Consider the following 10,760-nt stretch of genomic DNA (forward strand, 5'->3'; position numbering starts at 1 on the left):
GGTGTGCCAAACAATTCAAACATATTGTTAAGATCATGCTACCCCAAAAAGAGGAGGACCCATGAATTGTTTAGGTGACCCAACCATCCGTTGTATGTAAGCGATTCTTGAAAAATTACTGAAGAATTTTGGACAAACCAGTACAAGGGCATGTCCGCACTGCCAACCAATACGCAGCTATCTATGTTTGAATCTGAGCTATGATGACAACTAAGCAGCAAAAAAAAAAAAATCAGCAATTTGAATTGAAGTTATCAAGTATTTTGCAGCAGGTTGCATAGGTTGCATCAAGACATGGCTAATTGTAGACAGTGAAAAGCCAAGACAGATAGTTCAAGTAATTGAGAGGCAACTGTTTAAATGGCTGGGGCACGGGTAAATGGCAGGAGTATGCATGGTTTCTCTTATCGGACACATACTATTGCAATTTTAATTGTAAATGCCATACGACGGAGGTTGAGTTGATTAAGGTTGAGTTGCATAAGGCCTCAGTTAAATGGGCTCATTTGCACAGGTTTCAATTGCACAAGAATCATTTGAAATAGTTCTGTGATTTTTAAAGGGGTACTTTTTAAGTCTTTCATATGTTGCACCGTACTGAATGTTTTTTTTTCAGTTGAAGGACATATACCAGACAAACTATAAAGTTAAACTGGGGCGAGAAGGGTTTTACAGACTCAGATCCTTGCTCGGGCAATGTCGTATTTGGAAATCCGTCGATGTCTGGGGCCAATTGCAAGATTTCAAAGGTTCTGATAAATCCAATGGACTATAAAACATGAAATATCAAATTATTTTCCTAAGCCTGGATTAATTAATTTAGGATATGTTTCTGCCTGTGTTTGTGTGAAAACTGAAATAAATTTCTTGTTGGAAAATTGTGATTTTATGTGAAGGTCATGTATACGTAAAATAGTTTTCACGGTCCAAGAAATAAGTAGACGATGGATATTTTTAGATTATGTGAATTATGTGATATTTTTAGGTGTTGTTGTTAATTTAGAGTCATTCTTAGTTTTTTAAAAATAAAGAAGTTTTCGTTTTTTGATTGAGAAAAAGCAAAAATATGTTCCAGAGTGATGCCATTTTTGTTGTCTGACTTCATGAATTGACTGAACTAACTTTCCGTAATTTTGAATGCCAGCAATGAGCACAGTCTATTAGTCTGTCTTTTAAAGGCTTAAATCTTACAATTATTAATTTTATTTTTAGTTGCCTTTTTGTTTTAGACACGAAGAAATAAATGATATAACAGAACATCCGACACAGAAAGTACATCAGAACAGAAATATTCTAATTGTAGAAGTGGGAGTTGTTATCTGTGAACACAATTTCAGATTATTCAGAGGCAATTAATTAATATAGTTCAAACATGACTATCACACGAATTGAGAGAAAACAATTTGAGAGACCGGGAATTCAAACGTTTTCTGTGGTCTCATCCGCTTTGATTGACACACTCGCCGACTCGTAAAATGATTTTTAAGATGCCGCATCGCCTTTGCACTGACTTAAAAAAAAATCTTCATTTTGTCTCTTCAAGTTTTAATAAAACATAGCCCCATTTATTATGTTGCTTTTGTTAGTTGTTTTTGTATGGTGAAAAGGCAGTGTTGTATTTTCAATCTTGGCCAAACCACACCTGCTGAGAAAGAAGCCAAATTTTACAAGTCATGAGTGTTTGTTCTTGATCCTAACGTCGTATTTGTACTATACAGGCGGAAAATTGAAATAAGAGTTGGTTTTGAAAAGCTTGTGTCAACACTTAATTTGTTCCCAGCTATTGCCTGCTATAGCCTGCCTTTGTATCTTTAGACAGATTCATAGTAGACCTACAGATAGATAAACTGTTGTTCCAAGTTTCCATTTTTTCTAATTTAGAAAAATTGCGTCTTAAATAGTTAATATAATTAATCTACAATATATTTTACGCTTGTAAGTTTAGTATGTTCAGCTTGAACATGCTCAAATTACGGACAGGGTACATGTTTGTGTGTTTCCGTTATCCGACGGGATTTGGATTTTTTCTATAAGTTAGACTGTAGTGTAAGCTGGCAATAATTGAAAGCTTTGTTTTTCTAGAAATATGACGGATGCTGAATTTGCCAAGTTGTTTGAGCCATATGGCAGCATAATTCAGTCCAATTTGCTCCGTGATAAGAACACTGGGCTTTCAAGAGGCGTTGGATTTGTTAGGTTGGTTTGTTTCTTACTCTTCCTTTATGCAAGGGTTTAACCTTTGTTTGATTTTTTACAATTTTATCATTACGCTAGTTTATTTTATATAATGATCGTCGCAAAAAAAATATTGACTACTTTAAGCTTTTTGAATAAGAATATATTAATTATAACAAATCAGAACGGTTGGTTATTATTCTACGAATGAATTTACTGAGAGAGCTTTTAAGCTATAAACTAATTATATTCTTTATTCTTATCTGTTGCTTGAAAATTTTTCAAAAAGGCAAAAACTGAATAATATGGGAGATGACAACCGAGTTATATAATGCAGCAACTGCAAAACCTGGTAGGAGTGGTTTTTTTTATGTAGTTTTTGTTTTTACAGATTGGTGGGCTTTTTTGAATAATTTGTAGTGAAAATGTACGTGAAAACTAAAACCCGCTCAATATTGGTAATTACCTCCATGAGTTGGAAAAATTATAATATTGTACTCTTATTTTTGCTTAAAAAACATAAATATTGATAAAATTTGAACAATTGAAAGGAAATCGCTCATGCCCGGCATATGAGTTGTGGGAGGTTTTTGGAGTCACCCATCCCAGATTTCTTTGTTTTGGACTTCTCCAATTGCATCTTATATCTGTCTTTTAAATTTCTCTTAAGTTTGTTCTCAATCAAAGTTATGTCCCCGAATATGTCAACTCTCACCTCAAAAAGCTTCCTGCATTCATAGCTGATCAAGCGTGTATACCAGGGTCTACTGCCTCCTCCCTGAATTTGGAAAGTATTACGATCTTTCTGGATTTATCTTTATTTTACATGTGATCACCTGTTCCAGGATTAGAGATTAAGGCCGTCCGATTTCCATAAAGGATCACCCTATCTTGTCCATTATAAACTTTTTTATTTTGTATGGTTAAACTATTTATAGTCGATTTGGTGGTCTTGTCATAACCTGTATAGCTTTGATAGGAAATCCGAGTAAACGAGAAAAAATTAAAAACCGATACATATTTTCCCCCAAAAAAATCTTAGAAAAATCATCTAACCTCTCCTATTTTGTTTCAGAGATAGGGAAGTTTATATTTAATGAAACTTCCATCATTAGAAAGCGTGAATTTTGTGTTTTTTATTGAACGGAGCAGAATTTTTTTTAGTTCCGAAAAGGACAGTCCCTAAAAATATTGTAGTACACCTGCTTGGAAAACATGTAAAAATCAACTCAAAAGAAGTATTGTTGAATAATTTGATAGCTTTGGAAGTTTCCTGTTGTGCTAACCGCCTTGATTAAAATCTTTGCCAAGACAGGATGTGTTTTATTTACGCTGCATGTGCATTGAATAGACCGAGTTTTTTTTTACAATTAGCAAGAGATTATAGGTTTCTGTCTCCGCGAAACTTTTACCTTTTTCCGTTTGAGTTTTCAGAATTAAGACTCGCTATTCTGTACAGTATCTTTCCATGACTATATACCACCAACATTAAGCTGGAAAATAAAAGCACAGTATCAAACATTTCGTGGTAATGAAAAGTAAGTAAGGAGAGACGCGGCTCAATAGTATCCAATACTCTAAAAAGCTGAATATTGATAACAATGGATATATCGAAAGAATCGGCTTATTATGCTGATTCAAAATATATAAGATTCATTTAAGTTTAGTTGTACCCATCGAAGGCTACGAGCATATTTGCCCGATCTTCGTAAAAAGGGGAAAACACATTCTAAAAGTCAAGGAATCTTAATGATAATCATGCCATCAGATTCAGCGTATCAGATAACCCTTCTGTACAGATTTCAAGCTAACATCTTAAAAAATATGGAATTTTGCATTTTTTGCCAAAAAGACAGAGCACGGATGCGTGTTTATTTATATTTTTTTTTCAGAGGTGATCGTATCGAACCAATGGTTGAAGAACATCGGGTGAGGGCTCATTCCAACCAAAATTAAAAGTTTTAGTGTCCTTTATAAGTGACCAAAAAGATTGGAGGGCAGCTAGCCCCCCTTCCACGCCACTTTTTTGCAAAAGCAGTTCGATCAAAGTTTTGAGATAGCCATTTTATTGAACATAGTTAAAAGGTCCAATAACTATCTCTTTAGAGATAACATGACCCCCCACAGCCCCTGGGGAAAAGTCTTAAGTTATTAAATATGCCTATTGTTTTCATATAGTGTTTGTTATTGAGAAGTATGCATGCATTTTTCGAGTGAGGTAGGGGGGTGAATTTTCTGCTTTGGGATTTTCCACGGGGAGAATTTTCCATGGAGTGAAGTTTCCGGGGGGGGGGGGTGGCTTTTCAGGAGAAATTTTGAACTGGGGGAATTCTCGTATATATATATATATATATATATATATATATATATATATATATATATATATATATATAAATTTTAAATAAGTCTTAGATTTTACTTTTATCATTTGGCGAAAAACAACGTATTCAATTATGGAATAATTTTGTCCATAAAAAAATTGATAGTTTTTGCGTTTTTCCCCTCTGGTTTGTTCTTGTTGAGTGGTTTCACTAATTTTTTCATTAAGCCTTCAGAATAGTCTGTGCGATAGCAAATATTATCAAACAATACGAATGCCCTTTTTCCAGATACGATAATAAAGATGAGGCTGCATATGCCATCCAATCTCTTGACGGTACAGTGTTGCCAAATGCTTTACAGCCACTTAGTGTCAAGATTGCCGAAGAGCATGGAAAAATGAAGGCCTCTTATTTTGCCGGCATGCAAGCAGGAAAAACAATGGCAATGGGCCATGAGTATGGAGGATACGGAGGATATGCCACAGGAGGTAATATGCTTCAGTATATTAATTGAAACGAATAGAAGAGTATGTATACCTATTTGTTTCTGACATTTCCTTCAGTGAATAGGTATTCACTGCTCATATTTACAGAGGCTCATAAGAGGCAATGGAGACGACTATGATCGGAGAAACAAAACAAAATTATCAGTATACAGTATTAAACTCAAGGCTACCTCAAATAATGAGTATCTAATGGCAATACCAAAACCAGAAATCGTTATTCAGCTATCAGCTTTAATTGTTTAGAGATTGCCTCTTTCTCCTCATAAGTTTTTGGAGAAAAAAAATAGTTCCTGCCCTAAGCTTAAAAATCTAATTTTCACTATACTACAAAGTTATAAAAACGCTAATACACCCTTTCATTGGGCACAATATATACCATCAAAATCGAAGCTATCCAGTTTTTTTTTTATATATATATACATGGGTGTGTACATATTTGATTATAAAATGATCAGATATCTTTGAAAAGACTTGAGCATGAAAAGACAACAAATTGTCTGCAGTTAGAAGACAAGCGACAATGAGAATCCATATATAGAAGCCTGCCGCATGTCGAGTGCCGAAAAAACTGGTAATTGCAAAAATGTTTGTATAGATTTTAACAAGGGATTACAACAATTCAAAAACCTTGAAAAATAAAACCAAAAGTTTGAAGCTTAGTAGAAATCGTTGCTAGAAATCGGACACTTTGTAATAATCAAATATCTTTGAATAGATAAATCAGACATGCTGCAATAATCAAATATCTGTGAAAAAAGATATTAATCAATTATCTTTGAATAGACTTGCTTTAATAACCAAATATATTTGAGAACACACTGTATTGAAAGACATTAAATTGCGTAAAGAGAAAAAACTGGTAATTGCAAAAATATTTTTATATACAAAAATAATAAACAAAAATAACAAAACGAACAATTAAACAGACAACGAAAAGATTACTTACGCAAGTAAAAATAATTCACATTTTTTTGGTGCAAAACAAGTGGTACTTTTCGGTGATTCATGTAGATAAGTTCAGGTAGTATGACTGGCAGTCGGAAGAGTTAAGCCTGGCCGAATCGACGGGGTGATTGGGGTTAAATATTCCCAGGATCGAATAATCTATTTGGTCTGTGGACAGAGCGACAGTCCAAATACTGACATATTATGTAGTTTTATGACTAGGGTTATAAATTAACCATTAATTGGCCTCTCCCTCTCTAAAGGCTTAAACTAGTGTACTATTAAATTGGACTTTTATGCAAATACTAATGTTCTACTTTTTTTGTCCATAATTTTGGTTAAGGGTCTGCTCCCAAAAACTTGATATATAAAGGATTGTTGTCTATCTAGCAATCTCTGAACACATGAAATTTTGAGAAAGTAAACCCATGGATTGGTGGATAATTGTTTACTTCTGAGGAGGGAAAAGGGAAAGATATAGCTGCAAAGGCAAGAAAAGAGGGACTTGGTACGGTTCTCTTTCACAGTTGTAAGGCAGGCAGTTTCAAGGGCAAAATAATTTTGTTCTTTTTATGTGTAAAACAATGAGAGAGCTTTTGAATAGATTTGGTTTTACTACCGTTCATCGGAAAGATGGAAATGCTACACCGGACTGACCTATGCTGACTGGCGAATGGTGAAGGCCAGTTAACATAGAGAACACGTGCCCTGGGGCATCTGAACTTGTTCAAAGTCTTCAGCAAAGGGAGCAACACCTTGTCCCATTATACTAAAAAATGCGACTTGAAATTGTTAGCGATAGTAAATCAAAGGAGCTGAACGTAAGTTAAGGTCCTTTTTTACATTGGGATGGGATAGGGTTTAAAGAGCATATTCCAGGTTATTGAGGGTAGGAATGTTCAATTAGAGGTATTCATTATCATATGTAGGATATTGGCTTCATCAGCAACATGGGTGAAGATCTCTAGAGTTGCTTTCACTTCTTCTATGTTAAAATCAAGCATTGATAAATCACCCACAAAATTCCTTTGTGACGAAACACGTTTTTCAAGCTATTAACCATAGCACCTACATTTAGTTGGTAAAGTCTCTGTGGAATATCCCACAATAAATAAAACGGGGATCAGAATATGCATCATTATATTTTACAAATTATGATCCACTGAAAATAGCGGATGTTAAAGGATTAATTAAGGGACGACCAAATACAATATTTTCAGTAGTATATCAGTGAGGATACCGTATTCAACCAAATGAAAGCCTTTTTGCAGATCAACCATTACAGACACAAAGCTGAACATTTTAATTTGTGTGGTTACTTACAATGAAATATATTTGTCAAATGTATATGGTTATGGATGCTAGAGATATTACTTAGACAACCAAATTGTTTTATACGTTGTTATGTTTTGTTATTTTATAGATTATGCCATTTTTTTGTACGTTATGTAGCATAAACTGAGAGTATAAGAGGGAAAACTACACCATGCTATTGGAACCATGGAATCCTGCTATGTATTGTTTTTCTGATAGGCTGTGTATTCGATGAGGAATAATTTATGTAAAACAAACAAAAAAAAGCTCTTGGATTTCTTTGTGCTTTAATAGTGATACAGTAACAAACTTTCACTGAATTGTCCTATATTAAGCGCTTCTAAGAAAAAATTAGTAAAAAGCAAGGATTTTTTTCAGAATATGGGGGGTGGGCTGTAAATCCCCCTCCTGGTTATGGTATGGCAAATTCCAACTGGTAGAAGGTATTGGCGTTGGTCGATATGAAGACCAAGTAATATAGCAGTCGAAGAAATCATTGGTGTATCAAATTTTGTTGCTATTTGTTTTTTACTGTGATTAAATAAAAGTATGTCTCTAGGTGATTTTTATCAGTGAGGTGGATGGGTTGTTAGAAAACAATTGTCCGTTAAATTATAGTTTCCATAAATTAAAAGCGAAAGCTGTTTTATTATTGACTAGCTTGTATGAGTATTACCTTCCCATTTCCTAGCAAAGATCAATTATTGACAAAGTTTTAATGCAAAATTTTACACTTTGCAATACCAGTGTCAAGTCCTATGGATATAACATTGTAAGGTCGCAGTTTCCAGGAATGTTAAAAACTGTTTAGTTATAGACCACTTTAGAAAATCAATGGCACTTGCAGAGTAGATTGGATGTGCTCCTCTCCTGATTTCCGAACCGTCGTCCATGATTTCGAAATGTTCTCACTAAAATAATACATTTTCTGGTAAATAATGATTAGAAAGTCCATTTTTGTTCAATAAAGGGAACTTCGTCAGGTTGAAATGTAATATGATCTAGTTATGAAGTTTTCGTGTAATCAGTGATGATAGTGAAGGAAAAGATGCACAAAAAAGGTTTGTTTTTTTTGTCTAATATTTTGCCAAGGAGGTAATTGACTTTGTTCCTGAATGGGAAAGCCATAAATCATATAGGAATAGAGTGACTTACCATATAAGGAGTATTAAACTTAGAAATACTGATAGTTTTTATTATCAGTATCAACACATTGTTCTTCTTTTTTAATAAAAAGAATGCTTGATTTAATAGGTTACAATGGATATAACGGTGGCTATGGAAGCTATGACGTATCTGGCTACTCTTCCAATATTCACCGACCGCGCATGCCAATTTCTGGGGCACGGCCTGGTCTTATGGGCCCAAGACCATCCAACCCAATGTCTGGAATGCCACGTCCACCCCCAATTCCTGCTGGTGGACCAATGAAATCTAGGATGCAAAATCAGAAGAGATACAACCCCATGGGAAGCTGGGATGCTACTGGGGCTGAAGGGTCCTGGGGTCTGGAATAATCTTGAAGTTTCTTGTTCACCTATAAGTTAAGAAACTCTTCAGTGTTTAATTCAGTTTATGTATTACGGAATAAACAAAATTGTTTTGTATAAATTAGATTTGTGTATTTCTGTCTGAGCCTAGTCAGATTAAGAAATGTTTGAACTTGATATGCCCTACTATTGTACTTTTCATAGCTAAAGAATCTTTTGAAGTTTTGATGCACAACAAAGATAGGTTCGGAATTGTTAATTAAAGAGCAAGAAAAATAATTTTCGGTGTTCATCGGGAAATTACACAAGTCATGAATTAACTAGGTTCATTTTACGGACAAAAAACTTATTGGTATGGTAGAGTTTTTTTTTCCTGGAATAACAGTTTGTTTGGGTGGGGGGGGGGTAATCTTGGTTCTATCTTAAGCCTCTCTTTATTTTGACATGTGTGCCCGAGTTGTTTGATCTTGCAAGTTTGATTCAACTGTATTTATTATGCCTTTGCCAGGTATAGAGCAAAATTTGACTATTGCAAATTTTGAATATATCTGGAAAACTCGAGCTAATCAAAGATCGCTCAATTTAGTTTTTTTTTAAAAGAATTATGCTCTATGAAAGGTAGCCTATAACTATTTGTTTATTTTTAACAGAAATCTGTAACCTGAGTTGTTTAAACAAAATCTAAATTATTTTTTACCAGTGACATCGCTATGTCAACCAGACTGAGGCTCATAAATGTTTTTGCTTGTACAAACATTTCAGAGCAGTAGGACTAAAGGTGTTGGCCTGACATTGTTCAGGATTTGAACTGGAATCTACATCAAACTTAGCTTTACTATAAATTGTGGACCCATTTCCAGAGACTCAAAATCTGCAAGTTGGGGAATAGTTAAGGAATAAGCTGAAAATCTCTTTGTAGATTTGTAACAAGAGCCCCAGGGGGAGGAGGGCATTTGAATACATCTTTCTGTGTCATGATTTGGATAAGATTTTATTTTATTGTGCCATCTTGGAAAGTTTTTGAGCAATAAGAATGAAACTTTGAAAAAATTGTCCAAACGCTTATACTTTTCTTCTTGTAAGGCTTTAAAGATTTTGAGTAGACGGATGGGGTAATGCACTTGTTAGTGGTGGGCTTTTATTTCACTGGCATTTTTGCTGAAAATCTTTAGATTCAGTTAAAGATTAATTGTTGTGATTATGAACTTCTTTTTATTCTGTGGCTGCTAGTTGGTATTTTACTTCAAAATATCTACTCTAGGACAATTAGAAATTAAATGACAGTATTGCTAATGTAGAAATTGTAAATCTTAAAATTGTCTAACGAATTTAATTTAAAATTAAATGTTTTCATGAATTTTAGTTGACTATAGCTCACGCTATCTAGGTATTTATAAGTGCAAAACCATATTTCAGGTGTTTCTAGAAGGTATACTACACGTATAACTTTGAAATAAATATTTTTTCAAGTTGGGCCTAGGAGTGCTCCTTCTAGACTGTATGCCTCATGAAAGTAGTTCTTAAGGCAAATAACCATATTTCGATTGTAAATCAGTTCTTAACCTAACTGCAACACTGAGCTGTGGTAAATGTTCTTTTTAGGGTAGTATTTGAAAGAATGATGAATGCACATTTTGGCCAGTGGTACAATTGAGTCTGAAATGTGCGTTGAAGGTGCAGATCCTGTGAATTTGGAGGCTGTAGTACTGAGGGGAATGTAAACCATTTTCCCGTTCCCTCTATGTGACTTGCTATGAGTTTGATAAAATGGTAATTGACGTGGGAAAAAAAAATCCAACAGGGTAACAGTTGCTTTCTAATTGTTTGTTTTTTTTTATCTAAAAGAAAGTATCCGAGCAAGACAAATGAAAATTTCAGAGATCTTCTGGAATAAATATTTCAGCCACTCTTCTAAAATTTTATTCACCTGGCTCTACTATTCTTAATATATTCAATAAGAGTTAACCTTAAAAGCTAGCCAACAAAACATTCAAACTGTCATTTTTACA

At 34.2% G+C, this 10,760-nt stretch overlaps 1 protein-coding gene across 2 annotated transcripts in view; it reads left to right on the top strand.

The window, feature by feature from the left end:
• The window catches only part of LOC148954514 (sex-lethal homolog), a 48,666-nt gene extending 38,558 nt beyond the window's left edge, over positions 1-10,108 (top strand). For both annotated transcript variants that reach the window (XM_089086561.1, XM_089086562.1), the window contains exons 4-6: positions 2,083-2,196; positions 4,785-4,984; positions 8,516-10,108. In XM_089086561.1, coding sequence (XP_088942687.1) covers positions 2,083-2,196; positions 4,785-4,984; positions 8,516-8,778 — 577 coding nt within the window. In that variant the 3' untranslated portion in view covers positions 8,779-10,108. The remainder of the gene's footprint in view (positions 1-2,082; positions 2,197-4,784; positions 4,985-8,515) is intronic.
• The last annotated feature ends 652 nt before the right edge of the window (positions 10,109-10,760 follow it).

The sequence above is a fragment of the Artemia sp. Qi Xiang Cuo genome, chromosome 3 (genome assembly GCF_049724085.1).
Source record: "Artemia sp. Qi Xiang Cuo chromosome 3, ASM4972408v1, whole genome shotgun sequence".
Classification (NCBI taxonomy): Eukaryota; Metazoa; Arthropoda; class Branchiopoda; order Anostraca; family Artemiidae; genus Artemia; species Artemia sp. Qi Xiang Cuo.